This window comes from Engraulis encrasicolus, chromosome 8 (assembly GCF_034702125.1).
Source record: "Engraulis encrasicolus isolate BLACKSEA-1 chromosome 8, IST_EnEncr_1.0, whole genome shotgun sequence".
Classification (NCBI taxonomy): Eukaryota; Metazoa; Chordata; class Actinopteri; order Clupeiformes; family Engraulidae; genus Engraulis; species Engraulis encrasicolus.
The window spans coordinates 43,084,091-43,111,190 of record NC_085864.1 but is presented as its reverse complement, the minus strand read 5'-3'; the positions used below and the strand labels follow the sequence as shown (position 1 = coordinate 43,111,190).

The 27,100-nt window shown below is 43.7% G+C and overlaps 2 protein-coding genes across 2 annotated transcripts in view; one reads left to right on the top strand and one right to left on the bottom strand.

The window, feature by feature from the left end:
- Window positions 1-13,474, top strand: part of si:ch211-149e23.4 (uncharacterized) — a 41,638-nt gene extending 28,164 nt beyond the window's left edge. The window contains exons 10-14 of the mRNA XM_063204643.1: window positions 388-541; window positions 2,685-2,866; window positions 5,347-5,422; window positions 12,950-12,971; window positions 13,317-13,474. Coding sequence (XP_063060713.1) covers window positions 388-541; window positions 2,685-2,866; window positions 5,347-5,422; window positions 12,950-12,971; window positions 13,317-13,472 — 590 coding nt within the window. The 3' untranslated portion in view covers window positions 13,473-13,474. The remainder of the gene's footprint in view (window positions 1-387; window positions 542-2,684; window positions 2,867-5,346; window positions 5,423-12,949; window positions 12,972-13,316) is intronic.
- Window positions 13,475-25,576: 12,102 nt separating this feature from the next.
- LOC134453893 (olfactory receptor 52E4-like) lies at window positions 25,577-26,732 on the bottom strand. The gene is made up of 2 exons (XM_063204642.1): window positions 26,718-26,732; window positions 25,577-26,530 (listed from the first exon to the last, which is right to left on the bottom strand). The coding sequence occupies exons 1-2, from the start codon at window positions 26,730-26,732 to the stop codon at window positions 25,577-25,579; spliced, it is 969 nt and encodes a 322-aa protein (XP_063060712.1).
- Between the last annotated feature and the right edge of the window lie 368 nt (window positions 26,733-27,100).

The following is a 27,100-nucleotide window of genomic DNA, read 5'->3' as shown; positions in this document are numbered from 1 at the left end:
TTGAAAGTCTGTTTATTTTTTTTTATAATGTATTGTGGTACATGTTGATATGCTTACAAGGAAGTGTTTGACAATTAAATAATAATATAATATAATATAATATAATATAATATAATATAATATAATATAATATAATATAATATAATATAATATAATATAATATAATATATAATTGGTCATTTTATTTGTGTAACTAAATATCACTGTAGTGTAAGAGCTGTAGAGTTAAAATTACACTGGCCAGCTGCAAAATTTCACACTGACTTTTTAACTGTTGACACTGTGTTGGGAATGGCTCTATTTGGACATATATAAGCTTACTATGAAATATTGACACCTCATTTTTTATGTGAATGCATGCCGATTCTTGATTATTTTCCCCTGCAGATATCTCCTCTATGAAGGTGATGAATGACACCACTTGTGAACGTAGAGAGGGCATTGCGGTATGCAGACTGGCCTTGCAGGAACATCTCACCTACCAGACGATACTTCTCCAAGTGTCCGGCAATGTGCCCGGCAGCCAGATCACCTGTTCGAGGTACTGTAACAGTTCAGTCAAAAGTCAGCTCAAGATCTTGCTGATTGCTGTTATCTACTGCGGAAAGGAGAACAAGAGCTTATCACGCTATGTGAGAAGCTTAACAAAACTCTGTATTGCTTGAGATCGCTATCTCTGCTTTTTTCCCCCTGTTCAACGTAGTTTGCATGATGCAACACATTTAGCCTAGCCAAAACAAACCCGCTTTATATTGTAATTGGATTGGCCAATTCGATGTGATTCGATGTGACAGAAATAAAATCTGAGAATAAGTGGATGAATGTGAAAAAAACAAAACAGTTTGCTCCAATCTTGGCATCTCTGCATTTCTCCTATGCAACAAAAACAGAAATTGAATCAATTTAGGATGAGCCTTAAGGGAAATAAGCAGACAGGCAGATCCAACACATCTGTCTCCTACAAGTACAGAGGTGTGCAAAAGAAAATGGTCTGTTTCACAATGAGTAGCAGTGATGGACATGCTCAACTTCAAACATAAAAACAAAACTTTGGGTGGAAAAGGAACTATCTACATGAAAACCGCATTCAGAAGATCAGTCTCATCATTATTTATTCAACCACCATGTCCACAGCAAACACATAATTCTCATGATGAGCCTTTTAGAGAAATGTTAAAGACATGGGTCCAGTTATAAATTGGCTGTTACAAGACTAGCTAGGACGAAGTTGTAATGCATTAATAAAGACACTGTGTAATGTCATAGTTATGTAGTACTACAGTAGAAAAAACTCTCAATGACTATCACAGCGGTCCACTGGTGGGACGGCATGCATTAGGATGGGGATGTGCTTGCTGCAGGATGTGCGTGGACACGTTATGCACACAGACGGCATGCTTTGGCTATCTGTCCCCAGATGATGCCTCGAGTATTGTGCAAAGTTCTCTGGTTGTTCTGAAGCAAGTATGTGCACTTGGTCACACGTGGTTGCGTGCGCAATTTCAGGCACACAGCAAGCATACCCCTGGCCAGAGGCGATTCTAGGGTCAGGTGGGGCCCCAAGCGAAAATGCAAAAGAATGAACATTTGAACCAAAATTGCCACTACTGTGGTAAAGTTTGGGCTGTTATTCACTATCTACAGGCTTGGGGGCCCCAAGCAGCTGCCTGCCTTGTCTGTTGGCAAGATGCGCCCCTGCCCCTGGCCTTATGGGGCTACCAAAACAGGAGAGAGAGGTTACGTAAAATGTGGCTGGCCTTCGAGCAGGCATCCTAGAGACGCCTTGGGGGGGGGGAGAGATCTCTGGTCGGTGGCATTCTGTCCGGTGCGGGTGCTTAATATTTGTGCTTTATAGTTGGCCATAAATTGCCCTCTCATTGTTCCCCCTCCGAGTATGAGCCTTCACTCTTCCTGCTTTATGGGCGGTGTTTTACAAAAGAGTGCCATCGTAAAACTGTCATAAAAGTGTAATTAAGACATCACGAGGCCAGGCTTTGTGGCGAGGGAGGGGGGAATTTTTTGAAGGAGGGGGGAGGGCTGGAGGATTGGAGAATTGGGCAGCAGTGATGGCACTTACTGGCTCATAAGTCTGAAAATGAGAAAACCATGAAGCTGTAGATCTTCATTTCAGTATTTCTTTCTCTGTGTCCATCTCACCACGACGAAAAAGACCAAAAGACAAATAGTCGTTACATTTCATTTCAGGTCGGAAATGTGATTTTCAATTAATCTTCTACTGTAGATAAATAGCTGCCTGTTCCTCTCTCTCTCTCTCTCTCTCTCTCTCTCTCTCTCTCTCTCTCTCTCTCTCTCTCTCATGAAATTGCCCGTATCATTCTTTTATGATGAAATAAGAAGCACACAGTAGTGTGCCTTTTTTGGCAACACCATTTTCTTGGAGTTTATTTAGCGAAAAAAAAAATCCTTAAACCCTTATCCTCAAAATGACTCCCAGTTTAATTACACAGTCTTGCATAGCTCCGATCTCAGTGGACTTAATTAGCCATAATAATCATTTACAGTCTAAACTATGAGTCAGTCCGTGGTGTGTGTGTGTGTGTGTGTGTGTGTGTGTGTGTGTGTGTGTGTGTGTGTGTGTGTGTGTGTGTGTGTGTGTGTGTGTGTGTGTGTGTGTGCGTGCGTGTGTGCGTGCGCGCGCTTGCATGTGTGTATTTCCTCTGCAGGACTGACGGCTCAGCTGTTCCAGTGGTCAGAGAGATCTCGCCGCTGACCGGAGCGCTGGTGTTCCCCGGGGCCGTGACGTCCAGCATGGCCGCCGGCCAGTACCTCTGCAGAGCCTCCTTCCACCACCACACGGCCTCTGTCTACATCCAGGTGGAGGTGGCCAGCGAGGAGGCCCAGCACTGTGAGTAGCCGTACAGTAGCCCACCAGACCTGGGCCGCTCATGATGAGTATTCGGTTTTAGCTAACAAAAAAACTACCCGTGGACAAAAAGTTAACTTTACTTTAAGTTCACTTGCTCTGGGGCTATAGCAGACCAAGGCTGTGGCTCATGACTGGAACTGTATTCAAAGATGGGCAATTTAATTTAGGTTTGGGGAATGATGTTGCTTTTAGTCACTATAAACCAGGGGTCAGGAACCTTTTTGGTGGCGAGAGCCATAAACGCCATTTTTTTTTTTTTAAAGAAATGTTCATGAGAGCCATACCATTTTTTAAAACACTGAATAAAGCATGTATTTCAATTAAGCCCAACCATTTCAGAGTGTACTGTCAAGTTATTGCTTTTATTGATAACAGGTTAGTATAGGGTTGCCAACTGTCAACTTCATTGTGGCGAGGGTCAGGGAGAATTTTGCATTTCTTAGATGTAATTTCCTGCATTCTAACACCTTTTAACCTACCTTGTCCGGTTTCAAGTCAATATGGAACCCGTAATTTTATTTGTAAATACATTACAATTCCATATTTCAAGGGATGGTTGGCAACCCTAGATAAGTAAGAGCCATATATAGTTCCCAAAAGAGCCACATGTGGCTCTAGAGCCATAGGTTCCTGACCCCTGCTATAAACTAAAGGCTGTAGCTCCTTAATGTGTGCCCTTCCACCTGTGGGATGCTGTAATAGTCCCTGACAAACCTACCATAGTTCTACACCACTATGGCAGTGCACAGAGCCTTAAAGCGGAATTCACCTTTCAAACAATACATTAAGACATGATTGCCATTCTGGTAACAGCTCATTTATTACAGGGGCTGTCTTACAGGGTTAAATGGCATGGGCTGAAAGGCTTTCCCCATTTCCTTTCCTCTCCTAGCTTTATAGAAACGGATGATAGTTGTATGATGTCGGAACCTGCAGTTTCTCTAGTACTGAGCAGGATTACCATTGCAAAGACACTTCATCAGTAGGGTAAAACTAACGATGGTCTAATCCCAGCTCACATTCCCTATTAGTGGGTTGATATAAGCTGCAGGTTCAAATCCCATCCTTACCTGGGATTTGTAGCTCTCCTGGCGGGAGCTTGAGTCTTTAGACGCAGCTGAACCAAGCAATAACCAGGACGGTATTCCAAGGTAGTGGTTCAGTAGCAATCCAGCTTCAGTTAACCTGGAGATAGAGGTAAATCAGCTAATATAGGAACCTAGAATCTGCATTTCCTTGACAAATTGAAGCCTGCGGGATATCTATTAGCACATTTACCACGTCCTGTAGGTTGCACGTCCTGTAGGTGACTTAGCTAGGTTTATCACTTGTGTTCATGCAATACTCCACTGTTCATCTGGTGAGCATCTTTACATGTAGCTGCGGGTGACATTATAGTCTTTATGAGTATAGCAAGCCCCAGTGCCGGAACAATTGCATACAGGGGCCAGGGCAAGATACTGATAGGGCCCCCTATACGGCCTGCCAAGATCACAATAGGGCCCCCGCATCTAATACAGGAGGGTTCTGGGCCCCAGGGCAAATGCCCTGTTGGCCCCCCTATAGCTCTGCTGCTGACAGTAGCCTACAACTCTCCTTGCTGCCTTACATTCTGTATACTAGCCAGTGGCAGAACAATTACATACAGGGCCTCAGGGCAAGACACTGGGCCCCCCATACGGCCTGCTAAGATCACCATAGGGTCCCCACATCTAATACAGGAGGGTCCTGGGCCCCGGGGCAAATGCCCTGCAAACCCCCCCCCTTAGCTCTGCCCCTGGAAAGCCCCCATGTGCTCCTGTGTTGGGAGCTTGGGCCTTTATCCGCAGCTGAACTGAGCAGTACCACACCACGCTCCCTGACCCGGCTCAGTGATCCAGCCAAGACAGGAAAGGGTACAGTAAAAAATCATGTATACCGAGTTCCTGTTCTCTCGTCTAAGCTTCTTCTCCTGAGAGTCTCTGTCAGAAGCGTTTCGGTCGCAATCCATCACCGGTAATTTAAGCGGGTTTTTGCCTCGGGTCTTAACAGCAGCGCACTTTCGAGAAAAAAAAAGAAAGAAAATGCACACTACACTCTCCAAAAACAATTTCCTATCTGTAATGAGGGGCTAGGACAAGGTTTACCCAAGCGCTGATACCAGAGAGAGTAGAGAGAGAGAGGTTCCATTGGCCCATTGTTTCCGGGTTCTATTATTGCAAGGGGGAGGGGGGGGAATCCCCCTTTAGGCAGACCTAAGGACTGTTCTATTCAATGCTAGGAGTATTATGACACGCCCCTTTAGGCAGAACGGAACCTGGTCATGTTAGGTGCCCATAGCAACCTATTACATTGGCATATCTCTATATACTTAAAGAATCTCTGGTGATATGCTCCACTGGACAGTACAGTATATGGATGGAGTTGACACTTTTTCCTTTTCTTTTCTCTTTCTCTCTCATACACAAATATACACACAGTGGCCTTCGTCAGCATCTGCTTCTCCTCCGCTGTGGCCATCTCAGTCCTCCTCGTCATCGCCCTGTGTGTTTTCTGGTGAGTGGACTCTGCACCTTGTGTGTGTGTGTGTGTGTGTGTGTGTGTGTGTGTGTGTGTGTGTGTGTGTGTGTGTGTGTGTGTGTGTGTGTGTGTGTGTGTGTGTGTGTGTGTGCGTGTGTGTGTGTGTCCATCACACTCCTCATCGCCCTGTATGTTTTCTGGTGAATAGACTGCACCTTGTGTGTGTGTGTGTGTGTGTGTGTGTGTGTGTGTGTGTGTGTGTGTGTGTGTGTGTGTGTGTGTGTGTGTGTGTGTGTGTGTGTGTTTGTGTGTGTGTGTGTGTGTGTGTATGTGACTGTGTGTGTGTGTTGCATGTTCCCATCAACCCATCCTTATCATGGTGTTTTGTGGTGAGTCTCTACATAATCGGCAGCACTACTGTGTGTGTGTCTTTGTGCGTATGTATTTGTCTGTTAGTGTGTGCATATTTGTGCTTGTGTGATAGTCTGTGTGTGTGTGTGTGTGTGTGTGTGTGTGTGTGTGTGTGTGTGTGTGTGTGTGTGTGTGTGTGTGTGTGTGTGTGTGTGTGTGTGTGTGTGTGTGTGTGTGTGTGTGTCCGCGTGTCCGCCTGTACACGTGCGTGCGTGTGTACATGTGTGTGTGCGTGTCTGTAAACGTGCATGTGTGTGTATGTGTGTGTTGTGCGTGCATGTGTGTGTGTGTGCTGCATGAAACATGTGTGGTGATCCCCTTTACTGTGTGTTTCAGTGTGCAGACCAAATCAGCACCAACTACATAGAGCCCAGACAGCATAAGGGGCTGTCCCAGAGACACATAACTCACAGGGTTTCCTGGGGATTTTTTTACTTACTAACAGATGAGTCCCTCACATACCATCCTCCATACCACCATCACCCCGGTTTCAGTTTCTCATCAGTTGTTTCCCCACCAGTCCTCTACAGCAGTGTTTCCCAACCAGGGGTACGTGTACCACTAGGGATACACGAGCACACTGCAGGGGGTACTTGGAAAAAGATATTTTAACAAATGCACGGAACATAGTCACACTGCAATAGAAAAAGTGATGTAAAACATGAGTTAGGGGGTACTCATGGCACAATGGAAAAGCCTTAGGGGGTACATGACACAAAAAAGGTTGGGAAACATTGCTCTACGCAGTGTTTCTCAAACTTTTTCAGACCGAGGACCACTTCGTCCCCCCAAAAATGTTCAGGGACCACCTGTCAATTGAATTGACTGTTGACGGGTGCTAATTTGACACTGCTTATTTTCGATGCAGATTACTTACTTCTTATTCACATTTACAAGCCTGTCTTACTGTGGTGAAAATGAGACTTCAGCTTTGTTTAGCTTTGTAATAATGTTACAAATATAGCCTACTGCTAGCTTGTCTTTGAAAAGTAGAAATCCCCTCGCGGACCACCTGAGCTCTGTCGCGGACCACACTTTGAGAATCACTGCTCTACAGGGTGTAACATCACTCCGGCTTTCTGTTGGAAGTTATGTCTTGGAAGATTGTTGACGTTAACGCGATAGGACAGTGGAGAGTGGGACAGGAAGTGAGTGGGAGAGAGAGAGTGGGAGAAAAAGGGTTGGACGGGGAAATCACCTTGGGTTGGACTTAAACGCGGGCCGCCTGGCTCCCCGGACAAAAACAGCACCTTACACGGGCCTCAGCCACCCCCGCATTCACACACACACACACACACACACACACACACACACACACACACACACACACACACACACACACACACACACACACACACACACACACACACACACACACACACACACACACACACACACACACACACACACACACATACGCACAACCTCCCACACATGTAGTAGCGTGTCGTTGCAGTCACACACACACGCACGCACGCACGCACACACACACACACATACACACACACACACACACACACACACACACACACACACACACACACACACACACACACACACACACACACACACACAGACAGACAGACAGACAGACAGACAGACAGACAGAAGACGGAGACCAAAGACAGAAACACACATACACACACACTGCCCCAGCCTTTTGTAGGACAGCCAGCCCCAATCTCCACTCTTAGCACATCAGGCCAGCTCTGTGGGTCCTTCCTCATTATCTCACACTGCAGTGTATACGTACAGACTCACTGCAGTCACTCTATGGGGTTTCCCCTGCAGCCCAGGGGCGGCTTTTCATCTCTCCTCTCCTCTCCTCTCCTCTCCTCTCCTCTCCTCTCCTCTCCTCTCCTCTCCTCTCTCCTCTCTCCTCTCCCCTCTCACTGCTCCACCTCTCCTCTCCTCTACTCCCCTCTTCTCCTCCCCCTCTCCTCTGCTCTCGTCTGCTCTCCTCTGTCCTCTCCTTTCCTCTCCTCCCCCTCTCCCCCATCTCCTCTCCCTCGCCTCTCCTTTCCCCCATCTCCTCTATTCTCTTCTCCTCTCCTTTCCCCCCATCTCCTCTCTTCTCCTCTCCTCTCCTCTCCTCTAGTCTGCTCTTGTCTCCTCTTGTCTCCTCTCCTCTCCTCTCCTCTGTGCTCATCTCCTCTCCACCCCTCTCCTCTCCTCTCCTCTCCTCTCCTCTCCTCTCCTCTACTCTACTCTGTCCGTTCCCCATCTCCTCCCCTCCCCTCCCCTCCCCTCTCCTCTGCTCTTCTCTCCCTTGTTCTCTTCTCCTCTCCTCTCATATTCTCCCCTCACCTATTCTCCTCTCATCTCCTCCCCTCACCTACTCTCCTCTCATCTCCTCTCCTCTCATATTCTCCTCTCACCGCCTCTCCTCACTGCTCTCCTCTCCTCTCCTCTCCTCTCCTCTCCTCTCCACTCCTCTCATCTCCTCTCCCTCTCCTCTCCCCGTTCCCCATGGACCCCTGTGTTCAGCGGCCCAGGTAGGTCAGTAACACAGCGTGGCTGTCATCTCTGGAGCTTCTGCTTATACTTATGCACGTAGACACACAGAGACACACAAGGGCACAAGGGTACAAGGGAGCATAGCACCAAATAGGCCCCAGGTATATATGCACAACCAGATCAAATGTCCCTGCCCCCTCTTCAATTAAATTAAAAGTCCAGACTTCTCGTGCCCTGGGCATGGATTAATGGATGTGGGCCTACCGTGTCCTGTCACAGGCCCCGGGGGTGGGCTGAGGTCACCAAGAGTCAGTGGGTCAGTGGAGATACCCCCTACATGCCACACACCTGTACAGTAATCCTCGTCCTTAGGCAGACCTTAACCCCTTAGCACAGAGCCTGTATTGATTGTAATAGCTATGTCTTAATGTTACTTAAGGCTCTCTGTAATGTCATAGCAATGTTGTTATGATGTAGTTAAGTATTTTCAGGAAATGGTGAATATGCCCGTTGGCGACCCCATCTGCAGTAAAAGGCTACATGGCTACTTGCCACCGTACCACGAGACCCATGCAATGCTTTATGCATGTTAGGCAGAGTTCACTGCCACCCATCCCTGTAGCAGGGACCAGGATATTCATACTTAAAGAATCTCTGCCTTTAATTTGACCAGATGCACTACATTCCACAATCTGTCCCTGCTCATGCTGCCTTGTTGCCTGGTTAACACCAGACCTAATCACAAGTGAGATTCGAAACGATTGTGTAGAACTAAAGGCAGTATGGGAGTTCCCAGGCTAGCTGCCTTGCACAGTACTTGGGGCCCTCATAAGTATGACCGACCCTGGGAACTAGTTAGTTAGTTAATCTGCACGCCTCCCTCACTGGAGTCGCCACAGAGCAGCGCCACTCCCACGAGCAGCGCCCACGACTCATGCGCCTTCATACTCATGCCCCCTTACACTTGGGAGTCTGGTAATCATTAGTGGTGTGGATCGGCACTGCCCTCACGATCCGATTCGATCACGATTCGGGAGGTAGCGATCCAATTCAATTCGATTCTATGCAATCCAATCCGATCCGATTCAATTCTACAATGCATTGCAATGCATTACGTTATCTACTGAATGCAAAGCAAATGTTTAATCAGTCATGATGAGGCAATACAAGTAGTCAGATACTGAGCAGCAATTTATTGGCTGTTTTCTGTATCAGTCTGTATCAGTCCTGCAATGTTTTGAAGTGCTTTCATTTAATTTAACATTCATTTGCTCCCGAAATATACAGGGAAAACTTAAAAAAATTGCCGGATCGATTCTGGAAATTGCCGGATCGATTCTGGATCGTCCATGCCCCGCATTGGATTGCATCGCCGAATCGATCATTGTTAACCATGCCCCCTTACACTTGGGAGTCTGGTAACCATGCCCCCTTATTTGGGACTCTTGGGGACCCAGGGCTCCCTTTATACACATGTCCCAGTATACTTGCTGACCTGGTAACTCAATGCCCCTGTATACAGTACTTGGGGACACTTGGGGTAACTTATACCACCACATACATGTACTCATGCCCCCGTATACTTGAGAACATGCTAACTAACTAACCCCCTTATACTCATGCTGCCTTGTACTTACGGCTCGTGGTAACTCAGTGCCCTTTACACTCATGCCGCTTTATACTTGGGGCTCAGTTAAATCAGTGCGCCCTAATACTTAGCCCATTGCCGCAGAGCCTCTAGTCTATTATAATAGTAAGAAGCTACAGACCAGGTAACTCAGTGATCCTTATACTTGGGCCTCCTGGTAGCTGGGTGCCCCTGTTGTGCCCCCCCTGCTACAACACCCATGCAGAGGCACGCAAGGCTGGCAAGCAAGCAGGCACGCTAGGCTGCAGGTGGAAGGTGGAAAACAAGTCAAGCACACAAACAGGAAACCTTGATCAGATCGGCTCACCTGATCTCCCTTGTGGTTCCTCGTGTAAAACCAACAGTGCCGCTCTGCTATTCACAAACAGGATATAGGCCTACTGCACACTGCGGCCGCGGCACTGCACTGCACCCCGAGTAACAGATGGTACCGTACCCCCCGACCGACCACAGTCTTCCCCACTTCCTCTGGCAAAAACAGACACAGACAGTCAAAAAAAGGTTGCTGGCTGTGCCATGGTGTTGTGAATGTGCACCAGTCTGTTCATTCTGTCTTTCACTATAAATTAATTTCATTGAAGAGACTCATTTTTTATTTTTTCATAGAGTGGATGGTGTTAATTTGCAACCCAAACCACCACATGACTCTTTTTGTATTCAACATGGATTTCCCCTGGCTGAAATTGTCTCTCTACATTCATCATGTGCACACAAGTGACACACAGACTGCAATCAGAGATAAACTACAAGTCTGGGAGGACACGCTGAATGTTGTCCTCTCTTGTTAAAGAAAGGCCTATTCTTAAAGAAAGGCTTATTATAGCTTGTTTGAAGTGAGAGGTTTTTCGGGTGCTTCCCAATGCATTGTAACAAGACAAAAATAGAAGCAGACTGACTGTTATACGAGGGCACAAATGATCAGTTTCAGCAATCTGTTTTTACCTTCAAGCCCAACAAACAAACACCACTCCAGCTCACGTAAACACATATGAAAACCAGGGGACGGTTACAACAAGACACATCTGTCAATCACTTCCAGCTTTTGTGTCGTGTAGACGGTAGGAGTGAGGGTTGTGCGCTGCTAAGGGACAATACTTCTTTTGTTTATTTGTTTTCGTTTTGTTTTGTTTGTGGTCAAGCCAAGGTGGCCTTGGTCTGGCCTCCTCCCTGGCCCATGCCGGTGTTCCGTCGAGAGCGGCTGTGATGGTCGAGATGAGCTAACAATAGGCTGTTAGCGACGTAGCGCAACCACAAACACAACCCCGAGGGGTGCTACTGTAGTGCTTTAGAAAGGTCCGCACACTGGCCATGAGCTCCAGAGAATATAAGCTGCCTTTATGTCATTACAAACGGCAACGTTTCGATCCACCAGTGCGATTTTCCTCAGTAAGATCTCATCTCATCTCATCTCATCTCATCTCATCTCATCTCATCTCATCTCATCTCATCTCATCTCATCTCATCTCGTCTCATCTCATCTCATCTCACCAGTGCGATTTTCCTCAGTAAGATCCCACTGGTGGATCGAAACGTTGCTGTTTGTAATGACATAAAGTTACGTTTATATTATTTGGAGCTCATGCCCAGTGTGTGCGGCCCTTTCTATTTCACTGTCTACCACTTTTGTCTGGCACCTGGATGTACTGTTTTTGTGGATGTGCGCACCCTAACCTCCAAACGCTAGTGTAGTGCAATGTAATGTACTTGGTAGCTCAACTTACAAGACAGTGGATCGAAAACGTTGCCGTTTGTAATGACATAAAGTTTGTATTCTTTGGAGCTCATGCCCAGTGTGTGCGGCCCTTTCTATCCCACTGTCTACCACTTTTGTCTGGCACCTGGATGTATTGCTTTTGTGGATGTGCACATTCTAACCTCCAAACGCTAGTGTAGTGCAATTGAATGTACTTGGTAGCTCAACTTAACAACTAGCTCATAATGACACAACACCAACTCACTGCTGTTTGTGGATCAGCCAGTGGGGAGAGGGTAGGAGTTACAAGACAGTGGATCGAAAACGTTGCCGTTTGTAATGACATAAAGTTTATATTCTTTTGGAGTTCATGACGAATCTATCCCACTGTCTACCACTTTTGGTACTGTCTGGCACCTGGATGTACTGCTTTTGTGGATGTGCGCACCCTAACCTCCAAACGCTAGTGTAGTACAATGTAGCCTGATAGGTAGCTCATATTGACACAACACAGTCTCACTCTGCTGTTTGTGCATCAGTCAGTGGGGAGAGGAGGTCGTTGCTGTGTGGCTGTGGAGGGTTAGTGGGACAAGGCCAGACAAAGGGAATATACTAGGCTGGCCCGTGGGGGAGAGGGGTGGGGGTTGGGAAGCTGACTGGGGGGGTGGGGGGTGGTGTGTCTGTGTGTGTGTGTGTGGGGGGGGTGGGGGGTGGGGTTGTGGGACAAAGGGGTCTGTTGTCCCAGACCCGGGTAGAGAGGGGGCCCAAAATTGGGTCCTCATTACATTACATGTATTGGATGGGAGGGCCCTCTCAGATGACTTTGTCTTGGGCCCGGCCAAAGCTGTTAGCGGCCCTGGGTGGGGGTGTTGGCGGTTGCTTGGTGGCAGGTGCTATTTCTGGATCCGCGTCAGCCTCACCGTCACTGTCACAGGCTGGACAGGTCCTATAGGAGTGTCACTCTTGACATTGTCATTTTTCACATAAAAAAATCCAGAAGCAAACATATGCTGTGATTTAAAGTGTTAGTACATCATGACTAAGGCTGCAAAGATAAGTGATGATGTCAGGTGTTTACGTGGAGGTGTGCGACACTAATGTGAGTGGGGGAAAAAGAAAGGACAGTAGTCCACTCCCTCTCCAATGTGTGTATACTGTATGTGTATACAGTATCTTTAGACACGGCTCTTGCCCTGACATGGGCAATGCTGACCCCAAGAGGGCATTGTTGGTTATGCAGTTTTGCAGCATGAAGAATTGAATAAGCTTGCATTATGCACTGAACTTCCAACTGCTTCAATATAATAATGCCATTGTGTAATACACTCTTCTTCTTTTTCTCTCACCTCTGTAGCAAAAGACACTCTTCAGAGAAGGTAAGCAGTCTTCATTTACTCTTGACCAAGCCTTTATGTAGAAGGTATACTGTCTCATCCTCTAGCTCTGCACTGAGTATAAGAAAGAGAATAGAAGTGCTAGAACAATAGTTACATATAAGTATATGTTCGTATTTAGAAAACACAACAACAAGTGACAAATAAGCAATTGTTTTGAAAATGAAAAAGAAAAACCTTTTTACGTTGCTTACCCTTACAGTTCTATACCTTTCTATTTTGTCAGAGGGCCTGTTTTTCACTTCACAGTAGTTCTCTACCTTTTACATGCTGAAATTTGTAGTTTCATGTTTTTCTAGTTTAACCTTTCATATGCTCTGTGTTCAGAAGCGGCGTAAGAAGCGCGAGTCCATCGCCACTCTGACGTCCCTCATGCACGACCCGCGCTCTCCAGAGCTGAAGAAGGCCGCACTGCCAGGGGTCAAGAGTCAACAGTATGCGGAGCTGGTCTCCATCGTCCTCATCGAGAAGACCAATGTCTGAGAGCTTTGATGCGCGACAACATAAGTTTTTATGCCTTTAATTGCAATGATTCAGAAGATTTTAGACTATGGGGATTTGAGAGCAATATTAAAGATGTAACAACAAGAAAAAAGCTCTGTAATACCAGGCTCCCATTTCTCTTTTTTAATATGACGTTTTGGCGGCAGACTTTATTCTTGTTGTTACAATTTACTTGACTAAGTCCAGCACCCACTGGTATTGAGACGGCTATTTTCTCAAAGCTTCACAATATTACAGATCTGCCGCTGAGCTCCTGAAATGATCAAGATCATAGTGTGAGGGGTGAGGGTTTTACACAAGCATCACAGTCACGTTTTGAGAGCAGCCACTTCAATGATAAGGCTGTTATTGTGTCACCATTGGTTGAGGACACTCTGGAATTTCATGCCGCTTTTTGATTGGTTGCTAGGCGTGCAATAATATTGTTCGGCTTGCACGGCTTGAGAGTAGTTCTGTCATTTAAAACATTTAAAACCTTATTTTTGAGGGGGGGGGTGTCAACTTTATTAGGACAGGATAGTGAAGAGTAGGACAGGAAATGAGTGGGAGAGAGATATGGAGGGGTCGGCAAAGGACCCGGGCCGGGAGTCAAACCCGCGTCAGCCGCATGGCAGGCGAGTGCCCTACCGGATGGGGCCAAAAACATTTAAAACCTTAGCACCATTCCATATTGATACCCAACAGTATATATCTCTATGGGCAGCGGTGGCCTAATGATAAAGGCGATGGGCTTTAGATCAGAGGGCTGCAAGTTGGAGTCTCACCCTTCCACTCCCTACTGCAGTCCATGACTGAGGTACCCTTGAGCAAGGCACTTAAAGCTCCAGGGACTGAAACCAATACCCTGTAAATAACTGTACATCGTTTTGGATGAAAAGCATTAGCCAGCTGTAATGTAATGCAATATCTAGCAATACATTTTGCTCCTCACTTTTTACAGTTTCCAAATAACTTCACGGTCATTGAGAGCCGAGATTAACATTTACTTTCTGATCCTTTACTGTACTGGTCATGATGTCACAGATGCATTACTTACTTACTGGGGGTTATAGTGGCAGGAAAATGTAGCAGATTTATTTTGTGCATGAGATCTGAAGAAAGCCTGGTTGTGAAAGGTCAAAGGTGAAACAGAATGCTGAATTGCTCTCTTTCTCTACCATGGAGAAGAAAACAGTTTGAGGTTTTTTTTGCAGTGAATCATAGATTTGAATCGTTCTGATGAGAGATTTAAGTGTCTTTTTCTTCACATTTTTACACAAAGAGTTATTGTTGTCCATGCAGACACGATGCCCCTGATTTATTTGTACAATGGTTTGGCTTTTCATTCTCAGGTCATCTATTTTGGAACGCAAGAGCACATGTGTTTTTTAAATCTAACATGAGAGGTTCTACTGATTTTTTTTGTGGTCATGATTGATGTATATTTAACTCCACCATTCTGATTGTAAGACGATACAGCTAGGTTTGCACACAGGAAATAATGTTGCAGAAGTTCTACTGACAAAAGGAAAAGCTAAATATTTGACAAAAGTGTTTTTTTTTTTTTCTTGTTCCTGAATTGCTGTTTAGTCAGAGTAATGTTCTGGGTGTTTTAATCAGTTTTCTCATTTCATGTTCTGCTGTAAGGCTAAATGCATTGTATCCACAGATTGTATCATTTTACAGAAGACTTAAGAGAAGATAGTTTTATAGCATTTGTTAGGTATGACACAGTTTTATGTAATGAAGCCATGTTCATGTTGAATTTGAATGTTGAGTTTGAATGTGATTTATCTTGGCATCATGCACTGTTAAGGAATGCAAAAGCAGAGTTTTATATACAGTATCCTTGTTATGTAACGTGAAGAGTTTCATACTACTGATGAGTAAGTGTCATAAGTATGTTTACTTGATTCATAGGCATAAGGCATGAGGACAAATTGCAGTCCAGTGCATACAAATGTAGACATAGAAAGGGGAAAGGGGAGTTTTTGACCGAAGGTCTTTGAATGTGAATAAAATGTTATCATACCTGTAACCATGTTCCTGTTTACACATCATACAGATTTATATACTTAATTGTGTTACTTGAATTGTTATGCTTTACAGCAGTGTTGCCCAACCTTTTTTGTCTCATGTACCCCCTAAGCCTTTTCGTTGTGCCATCAGTACCCCCTAACTCATGTTTTACATCACTTTTTCTATTGCAGTGTGACTATTCTCCATGTATTTGCTAAAATTAAAAATTTCCAAGTACCCCCTGCAGTGTGCTCGCGTACCCCTAGTGGTACACGTACCCCTGGTTGGGAAGCACTGCTTTACCATATTTTGCAATGCCCCATATTTTGCAGTATTACTTATTTTTGTACTGGATTTACATTATATTGTATTCATCATCAGATGCACATTAAAGTTTATCATGATGTTAACAGCTACCGGAAACGATCATATGACATGGTTCACAAGAGTTATGTTACATAGCTAAATTCTGTAAATCTACATGATTTGTCTGTTCAGAGATGTAGGGGTTCAAAACATGGTTCACTGCTGCCCTCCAGTGACTGTTTTTATATACAGAATATATGCATATTTCTAGGCTTTCTATATCCTTATCTAAAAGTGACAGTGTAGAGATGACAAGAAATGAGAGGGTGAAATGATCTTGGTTGGATTTGAATCTTAGTCCCCGTGGGCGACTTCCCCATCTATGGTATGGTGTCTACGCATAGAGCTCCACAGCACCCTCTTTAAAACTCTCAGCAATAAAAGGTAGGGTAATTCATTCACTATTAGACAGAGATCCTTCAGGATAGATAATGTCAAACTGTTCCTCTGGGTGTAGGCCTACTTTGTTGATCACATCTGAGGCAACACAAGTGCCAGGCACATAGGGCTGTTCGTATAGGGAACTGTAATGCAATAAGTCACACAGTGTAGGTAAGGGGAAGCAATGGTTATTCATTCCTCTACCAAAGGATTTTGGCTGCTACAGGAGTCATATTTATTCCATACTTGTACATGATTAATAGTGTGTATGGTCAGTGGTTACAGCAAAATTCATATGCAGCACATGGTCTTTTCCTGTAACTTCCAGTGTTTTCGGATATAGAATATTCTGCCATTAGCTTATCAGTGTTGTGGGAAAATCCAAACCTGTCGACTGATACTGAGCACATGTCTGCCGCAGGAGCTTATTTATTTCTTTTTGAAATAATCTCTTTTTTGCCTTTTCTTTGTTCTTAATTTCAGCCACCAAAAGATCAAATACTGTTCATTGAGAAATGCACTCAGTGACTCCATACCTCTGCCAAGGCAGATGTTTGATAGAACATTTGATTATGTAACACCCTACTTTTCCCAAGTCTTTCTGCCTTGTTCTAATGGAGTTAGAAACTGGAATGTAAAAATTCGCCCTATCATGAAATGGTGAAGAATTTTTTATAAAATTGAATCACTTGTTCCTTTTGTCTCTTCCAACAACTCCACAAAGTTTCATTTAAATCCATTCATAACTTTTTGAGTTATCCAACTACCAAACAGACAGACAAACAAACAGATAGACAGACAAACCAACGTGACCGAAAACACAACCCCCTTGGTAGACACATAGATTACATGGAAAAGGTAGAAGATAAAGAGAAGGTATATTTATATTTAAACAATGTGTAGACTATTTTTTCCCATCAGTACGATGAAGATATTTAGGTATATTGTAATGGAGGCTAAATACTTGTGATTGAAAGCATCTGATCAATTTTAGTTTTCTTTTAAATTGTAGCCTATTTTTTTTTACTGTACATCCTGATATTGATTATTGAAAAAAACATGTGTATGTGGTGTAACAAAGAGGTTTATGTACTGTATGTATCTAAAAGTCATTTCTTATCAACACTTAACAAGGTGAATGGTCGATGCAGTGCAGAGTTTTGCAGTGTTAATTGCACACTTATCGATTTAAAATCTTCTAGTTTGTATTTGGTCCCAGAGTACTCTTAAATTAATACAGCAAATTAATACGTTTTTTATTGTGTACGGAAAGCTAGTGCAAGTTTGCCAAAGAGGTTCACCAATCACTAGCCAGGCCGTGCCCTCCTAGTGACGCAACAGCTTCAGCGTTGCTACCAGTCAGGTCAAGAGTCAATGCAAGTACTTTCTGAATTCCCGCAAATACGGGAACTCCTCCCACTTTGTTGGGAAGCAAACAATCATTAGCAAACCAAGGGAGGCCATTTGGGAAATGCTGTTTGGGAAATGTCAATTGTTATGCTCTTGGTCAGACCAAATCTCAAAGAGATTTGAAAGTCGATGATAATCAGGCTAACCAATCACAACACATGGGACAAGTGGAGTGGACGAAAATATGTTTTAATGTTGCCTTAAAACAGTTTATTTTTGCCTTTCACATAGTGTACATGTATTTTATTAATACATTTGCTCGTTGGACAATACTAGAACAGTATAGGCCATGGACTTCATACACAGTGTGCTCAATTCAGAGAGTGAAAAGCAGGAAGCCACTGAAAGTGCTGTGGTTACTATCATCATCATAGAGGCTGCGGCCTGCTGGGAGTACCAAGTTAACTACATCTCCCAGCTCCAGCTGCAGAGTCACCCCACTGGCCAGATAGGTGTGCCAATTATCTGCACCAAACTCATCCAAACGGATCACCTGCGCTCCATTCTTGTAGATGAAGATAGTCATTTGCGAACCTGTAGGTAGGATATCCATAACGTTGTATCTGAAGTAGAAGACACCCCTGACTGGAGCTGTGAAGAAGCCGGTTATGTGGCTGTAGGCCTGTCCGACATTGGTGATGACTTTAGTGAAAACCAGGTTCAAGTCAGCGCTTCCGGCCACGAGATTTCCCGAGTTGGTCAGTCCTGCTGAGAATGCCACCTTTGGTGTCTCTGCAGTCACCCTCTCCAGATCTTCTACCGCCGTCTTAGTGTCTGCCAGTCTGGTCTTCACTGCAGTCAGCTCCGCCTCTTGCACTGCTTTCCGGTTGGTTAGGTTCATCACGGAAGTCTTCATGTTGGTCAAGTCGGCCTGTTGTGCCTCCACTGTGGTCAGGCAAGTGTTCAGTCTTTCTTTCAATAATGCCAGCTCAATCTTCTGCGCTTCATATTCCATCTTGACCATCTCCAACTCGCTCTGCATCTGTGTTTTGGTGTTCTGCAGCTCATTCTGAGTGACAGTAAGCAGCACCACCATCTCTTTGAGTTTCTGCAGCTCTGCAAAGATGTCAAGCTGGGCAGAGACTTCAGTAGCAGCACCTGCAGCCCCGGTGCCCTTGCTCTCCGTCTGGACTTCAGTCTGGGTGCTGCGAGTCTGAGCTCCACACGTGGAGAACAGCAGCGCCAGCAGAGTGATGGCAGCCCTCATTCTAAGAACACTGCAGTCTTTGACACGCTCAACAGCAGTAGTAGTAGTATAAGTAAAATAAATAGTGATAGTAGTAGTAGTAGTTACAATGGCAGCTTTGAGAGTTATAGAAGAGTCCCACTCCAGAGGCAATGTCTTATGTATCCACGGTTCATTATACTATCGCCAAAGAGGATGGAATTTTAATAAAGAGGAATCGAAACACGCCCACTCAATGCAAAAGCGTGTGCTCAAGTTGGGTCTCCTGAGGGGGCGTTGTCCCCTCCTTCTTCTTCTCTTTTTGAGGTGTTTGCACAAGACGTGCGCTACTGCCATCTACAGCGCTAAGGGGACTTCATTTATTTTCAACCTCAGGACTCCAAAGGTCTCCTAACCGAAGGTCTCCTAAAGGGGCGCTCACCCGACATAAAGTGGATACTGAAAAAGAACTAGCCTGACTTATCTCTCTCTCATACAGCTCCAGGCCACTTTATTAGAATAGCATGAAAAAGTTGACTCACCAGAAATAAAACCCCATTCATTTTCAATGGGGTTTCATTTCTGGTGATTTAGAATTAAACTGGTGAGTTAGCGCCAAAACGTGGCATGGAAATCTACAGGGTATATTGAAGAGTGAAGTGTGGGACACCAGGTCAGCAAACAAGAACAGCTGACAGCAAAGTATCAAGGATATCTGGGCTTCCATAACTCCCATGCACTGTTTCTGCCATTGACTTCAATGTTAAACGCATCATGGCCGTTATTAAGACAGAGAGAGTCCTAACCAAGTATTGAACATTGCATGTTATGTAGAATGTACCAAATTTCAACTGATTTGATGTGCACTGATGTGAAACGAATTTTGATGAAGAAAATTGTGATTTTATTACAATATTCTAATGATGCGAATTCCCCAATTCATGGGTTTTTTGAGCTGGAAGACCAAAATATGTAAAAATAAACAATTTAATGATTGGAATAGTTAAAAAAAACTGGGTCATGAATCTATAATCCATGACAGTTTAACATTATTGATGGAATTATGGAAATAAATCAACTTTTTCATGCTATTCTAATAAAGTGGCCTGGAGCTGTATACGAGTCTCTGCTATCGCCTTCAGCTGCAATGAAGCCAATGGCCACTGCTGTTTTTTTTAGGTCATATTTGTTTTATCCGATAAACAAGCTGTGGGTGTTGTGGGAAACTGCAAACCTGTCACCCATAACGAAGGACACTGGTTAGGAGGCCTGTGTCCCTATTTAACCCAAGTTGCCCAAAGAGGGCTAAAGGTATTTAAAAAAACAAAACAAAAAAAACAGTGGTACGATTACTCTGAAACAGGCCAGGTGGGGCAATCAGGCTATTTACCCCAGGGCCCAAAGATGTCCTGTGTCTTGCCATGAGGCCCTGTGTGCAAATATTCTGCCACTGTTCAGAAATGTGTACACATCCTAAAATAGTGACTGTGACTGTGACAGGTGAGACTTGGACTGTAAACATAATAGAGGGGCAGGAGCTGGCACATTCATAGATGCTCTGTTAGGGCTTTCAGGCCGACCAGAACCGAGGCAGTACCGGTGCTCGCACCAGTTACGTTCGGCACTAAAGTGCTTATCTGCGAACCACCCACGTTCATTCCGGACTCTGAACTTTTTCCGCACGTGACTGTGTTACCCGGATGAACCTGCTGACGGCCACGCTGTTGTCACGGTTCGCAGAGAAAAACCTAGTATTTTGCGGTTCGCATTGCGAACCAACTTTCCGGTTCGCGAACGCTAAAATCTGTGGCGTGAACACGACGGCCGGTTCACGATTAGGTGCGGAAACGGGCTCCAGCACGGTTCTCAGTCGGCCTGAACGCGCTATGTTAGGGCAAAGAAGGTTCACTGCTGCCCTCTTGTGATGTTTTGTTTGTACGAGGACAGCCCTGCTTGGAACAATGGGGTTTATAGGTGTACTCAGGCAAAGGTGTCATACTCATCTTTGTGTCATTCTGGACCTATGGAAAGGCTTGCACAAAGACAAGTCTTAATTCCTCTCATTTTAGCAAAGTTCTCTCTTTGAAATTACGTTAATTCGTTTTCAAGAGTCTCTATATGTGTTCACTGGCTGTAACAATAAACCAAACATTCGGACAATGATATCCTGATGTAAATTAAGTACTGACAACAGGCAAAGGGCAAAATATTTGTCACTGCAATTTTGTCACTCCCATTAAGTTTTTCTGGTAAACAATTTGAGAGTTCTTGGTAAGGGGTACCATTAGGTTCCTCATGAGAATAAATGTGGTGCTGGAACTGCAGGCCAATAAGTTCCTTTGAAGATATGTATTCAATAAAAGGCACATGGTCCATCGTCCCAACCAGTGTTGCCAGATTGGGCGGGTGCCCGCCCAATTGGGCTACTTGGGATGAGCGTCGGTGGGCAAAAACGGGAAAAATTGGCCATTTGGCGGTTTTTTAAGCCGTTTTGGGCCCATAGAAGTCAATGTAATTTGTTGAATTTGGGCGGAATTTAGCGCATTTTGGCGGTTTTTGAGAACCTTTTGGGCGGGATTTGGTCAGACACATCTGGCAACACTGGTCCCAACATAGATAATAATCGAGATCATCATTGGAAACATACACATTTGTCTGCCGCAAGATTTTCTGCCTTATGTTATCAGTGATAAGATGAAGTGCAGTTGTCCTGACAACCATATGGCACAATCAAGACGAAAACATTCTGCATAAACCCATGACCTCTTTTCAATGGCTTGAGTTTTTGCTTTAAACAATGTGGGACTGGCTCAGACAACTGCTGATGATCAATTATAATAATAATAATAAGAAGAAGCAGTGCCACCATTAGCCATATAAGGTCCTACGCACGCATCTTCATTGTTCGGGCCCTGATTCATTTCCGGAGGTTAAGCCAAAGGGCACATATTTTGTCCTCAACTTTGTCACTCCAACATTAAGTGTCTGTGGTATTTACAATGATGGTTGAGATCTTTTGGTAGTGGATCCCAGCAGGGATGCCGACAAGGGGGGACAAAGGGGTCAGTTGTCCCGGGCCCTGGGAGATAGGGGGCCCATAACTGGGTCCTCATTACATTGAATGTATTGGGTGAGGGGGCCCATTCAGATGACTTTGTCCTGGGCCCTGCCAAAGCTGTCAGCGCCCCTGGACCCCAGTAGGTTCCTCCTCCTATCTCATTGGGACTGCAAGCTAAACAGTTAACTTGAAAGATGTGATAAAAAGCATTGATATGGTCCACTGTCCCAGCCACAGTAAGACAATAATCAAGAGAGTGATTGAAAAAGCACACTTGAATGTCTACCCCAAGATTTTATGTAGAGCGTCATCAGTGATAAGATGAAGAGTGTTTGTCCTGACAACCATATGGTACAGTGAAGATGGAAACATTCTGCGTAAACCCATGACCTGTTTGTTAATGGCTTGAGCTTTTGCTTCAAACAATATGGTACTGATTCAGACAGTTACTAATGACCTCATGGTGTTTACTGTGTTGCCCTGGCAACCTAGGAAGCAATACAGACAGTACTAACACACACACACATCTGTGCGCACATACTGTACACACACACACACATCTGTGCGCGCACGCACGCACGCACACACACACACCCTCTCTCTCTCTCTCTCTCTCTCTCTCTCTCTCTCTCTCTCTCTCTCTCTCTCTCTCTCTCTCTCTCTCACACACACACACACACACACACACACACACACACACACACACACACACACACAAGCAATAAAAATAACTCAATTTTATGAATATGTTTATTCCACCTCTTCAACAGAACAGATTGCAACATTAAAATGATAAAACTATTGCCAGCCGATGAGCCATCCAGCATTAACTGCACACACAGGCGTATTCTCTGTACAGCACAACTAAACATAATAAAGCATGGGGAATAAAAGAGAGTGATGCAATACGTGTGTTTACCACAAAGATGGTCACCGTGGGAAGGGTCATTATTAGCCCAGTTTGAGGTGTTCAGTCCTGAGTGGGCAAATTAAAGTTATTCCCTAAAGACTAGCAGGCTCTCAACAAACAACAGCAACTGTTACTACTGTATGGTAAGGTCTTGAGGGACAACACACACATACACACGCACGCACGCACGTAAAGGTTAACTCAGTGGGGCTTTGCCTGTTCATTTTTTCTTTAATCCTGTTCATGGCTGGGTCTTGTCTTGAGCTTTAATGTCTATCTTGTTAATGGGACTATGGCAGCCCTGTGTATGTCCACGTCTTTGCATGGGATATATATATATATATATATTTAGGCTTTTCTGCCTTTATTTGACAGGACAGTGAAGCTGCAGGAAGTGAGTGGGGACTGGGAGAAAGAGAGAGACGGGTAGGGGTCGGCATATAGGACCCGGGCCGTGAATCTAACCTGGGTCGGCAGCATAACAAAGAAGTGCCCTCCCATTTGTGCCACGGTATAGGGCCAAGAAATGTAATTTCAATTTCCTTGTATGACCTGTGTAAGACGAAACTAACAAATAAGCTCACCTGCTTTTTTCACTATGAAAACTGAAAGAAAAGTCTGTGACACCAAGCTGCCATTGCTCTTATTTTGTTGTGACGTTTTGGGCAGCATGCCCTTCATCAGACAGTCTGATGAAGGGCATGCTGCCCGAAACGTCACATTAAAATAAGAACAACGGGAGCTTCGTGCCGCTGACTTTTCTTTCAGTTTTCATGGTATTTTGCTAGTCCTGCACCCAATCTTTTTGAGATGGAAGTGCGTGTTTTTCTCTTTTTGACAATTGCTTTTTTCACTTGCCAAGCAGGTGCCATCACAGTACTTTTCTAAGTTACACAGGGTCTGGCTGTGCTATAGTATATAGTGTCCTTATATAGCTGGCATTTAAAACAACTGTATTGCAATGAGGCAGGCTATAATCCTGTCTTATGCATTGTAAGTCAAATGATGATTCAGCCAAGTGATACATTCAGCCAGAACCAACCATGCCAATGTAAATCAAGACTAACCCCCAGACAACTAGAAATCGTGTCTGCATGGCTAGTGGCTCAGGGCAGAGGCCCCATTGTTATAATACAGCTCCAGGTCACTTTATTAGAATAGCGTGAAAAAGTTGATTTATTTCCATAATTCCATCAATAATGTTAAACTGTCATGGATTATAGATTCATGGCCCAGTTTTTTTAAAAACTATTCCAATCATTCAATTGTTTATTTTTGCATATTTTGGCCCTCCATCTAAAAAAACCCCCATGAATTGAACATGAACATGAACATTGCATTTTATGTAGAAAGTACCAAATTTCAACTGATTTGATGAGACCAGAATTTTGCTGAAGAAACTTGTGATTTTTATTACAATATTCTAATGTTGCAAATTCCCCAATGCATGGGTTTTTTGAGCTGGAAGGCCAAAATAATGTAAAAATAAACAATTGAATGATTGGAATAGGTAAAAAAAAAAAACTGGGCCATGAATCTATAATCGATGACAGTTTAACATTATTGATGGAATTATGGAAATAAATCAACTTTTGTATATTAAAGTTGAAATGTGCGCAGAGAGTACATGTAGCCTATACCTCCACCCTCTTGTGACAGGCCGCAAACCAACCAACCAACACACAAACTTGGGCGAGCACATAACCTCCTTGTTGGTGGGAATTAGCTCATTGGATCACACAATTCATTGAAATGTGACATGAGAAGGCCTATCTTTATTTTTATTTTTTTTGATATAGTGCTCCTAGGCATTAATCGAAACTTGGCATGCAAGCCTATTTGATTAGACGAGACCCAGGAGGACAATACATTTCATATATATATATATACCATTATATACCAATATATACCATTCATATTAAACGCGGAAACTGTCCATATAAACAGTTTCCTCACATTCTTGTACACCAATGATATTTAATCATTTTAAAAGTGAAAATGTTATCATGACTTTTTGCACCTCATTATGATTCTGTGGAAATGTTCCTGTACATGTCTCTAACCCACTCTGGATCAGGGCAAATAACGGATTGCTCTTATCTGTTTTATATTGAGTTGAGTGTTTTCCCTGATATTATGTCTTTATGTCAGTTCAATTATTGCAATACATATTACACTAAGCAGACGCTTTTGTCCAAAGAAACTTACAACAGAGGAAGAGTAGGGAAAAAGAGAGAAATATATTTAGTTTGTCTTAGCCAACCTTTTCAGTAGGCCCTGCAACATAAAATAAACAGTAGTAATTGGTATCCTAATTGGGTGTAAACTAAACTGAAGTTAACGGTTGCCATTTATTTTAGTGTCCTTTTTATATCAATGAGTGTAGCATTGGGGTTAGGCATACAGTATGTACCGGTACATAATACAGTATGGGCTGACCTGTATGTAGCCTACATAATACAGTATTACTTGCTGATACATGAATGTAGATACAGTAAAAAAGACACATTAAAGTTACAAGCTGAAATATTCAGTAAAAGTGATACCTGTAAAACAAACATTCCCTTCAACAGAAATGTTCAAAGCGCTGAAGATGTCATGAAATTCAGAGGCTGTGTCACCTGCATATTGCAATTTAACATAGACCATCATTCAAGGCCTCTATCTGACATATTTCAAGTGTATTTTATTAAAGTGTATTTACATGTGGAGTCGTTTAAACAACAAGTTGACTGTCAGACATAAAGACAATACTGATGATTTGAACGAATGTGAAAACCACTGTGGACTGACATTCACCGGAAAATAGTTCTGGCAACTTTTGTGAAACTTTGTCGAATTTCCTGTGTTTTCATGCCGTATATGATTGGCTGTAACAGTGGAGGGACAAGGATGTAATTTATTGATAGGACTATGTTGACGTCTGTGGGCAAGGAAGGGTTAAAACGGTTATAGAAGAGAGAGAACAGTGATGCCAGTGAAAAATTTAAAAAAGTTATAATGTGCGGAGAGCAGGTCTGAAACACTTTCTTCCTCGCCTTTAGCGAAATCTTCATACTTAGTGCAATAATTTTAGCATATGAGAGCAAAACCAGAAGGATTGGCAGGCCTAACAAAAAGGTAATGTTAAATATACCGTACAGGTTATTCACCTGTCTTTGAATGGTATGACTTTCAGCACACGACAGCCCGACAACTACTAAATTGTCACAGAACAGCTTGTTAACGTTGTATCTGCACAGTGGCAGTTGAGATGTGAGGTATATCTGGGTTAGTATGACAGCCATGGGGATAAGGTTTGCAACAAGTAGCAACTGTTTCACTTTGAGTGGGGTCATGACGGCGTGGTATTGCAAAGGCTGAAATATGGAGACAAACCTGTCATAAGCCATCACTGTTAAAACAGAAAAGTGACAACCCCCATAGGTCGACATTAGAAAAACTTGGAAAAAACACCCCTCCAATGAAATGAGAGGTCTGTTTGTCAATAGTATACTCATTACATTTGGCCAAAAAGATGTACTTCCAATTAACCCACTTAAAATCAAACAAAATAGAAATATGTACATTGGCTTGTGCAACGATCTGTCATGGCAAATCAGCAGCATAACAGCAACATTGGCTACTACTGTGGCAAGGTACACCAACACAACAACAGCAAGCAGCACATATCGGTTTGAGCCCAAGCCGGCATAAACAGTGAAAGTTAAAATGTCTCTTGTCCAAGACGCATTATTCTCTGCAGGCATCTGAAAGACAAAACAAAATTACAAATTTTGTACAATCTCTAAGTTTAAAAAAAATGCAATTAAAACAAACATTATTTGAAAATGACAACAGAAATGACCAAGCAATAAAGTAGACCAACATTTTACACCTGCAGTACATGCTGTCCATTAAGTAGGCCTACTTGAGTTGTCTTGATATGTTTCTAACCTTATGAGAGGTCATGATACGCCTTACCAATAACCTGCGGAGCAGCACAGCTAGCGGTGGTGTCTACCATGGCATTGCTGCACTATGGGCCTCACACTCAGTTAGCTTTTCTTTATAGTGAAATTTGCCCTGGGGGTATAACTCACAAATGAGGTGATGTAATTTTGACGATACAAGGGTTTCCGTGTGTCGACATTTACAGTGAGAATAAAAAGTATTTGATCCCTTGCTGATTTCCTTGGTTTGCCCACTAATGTAGACATGACCATTTTATACTTTTAATGGTAGATGTATTCTAACAGACAGAATATCAAAAAAGAAATCCAGAAAATAAAAGAAAAGAAAAGAATATATATTAATTGATTTGTATTTCATTGAGGGAA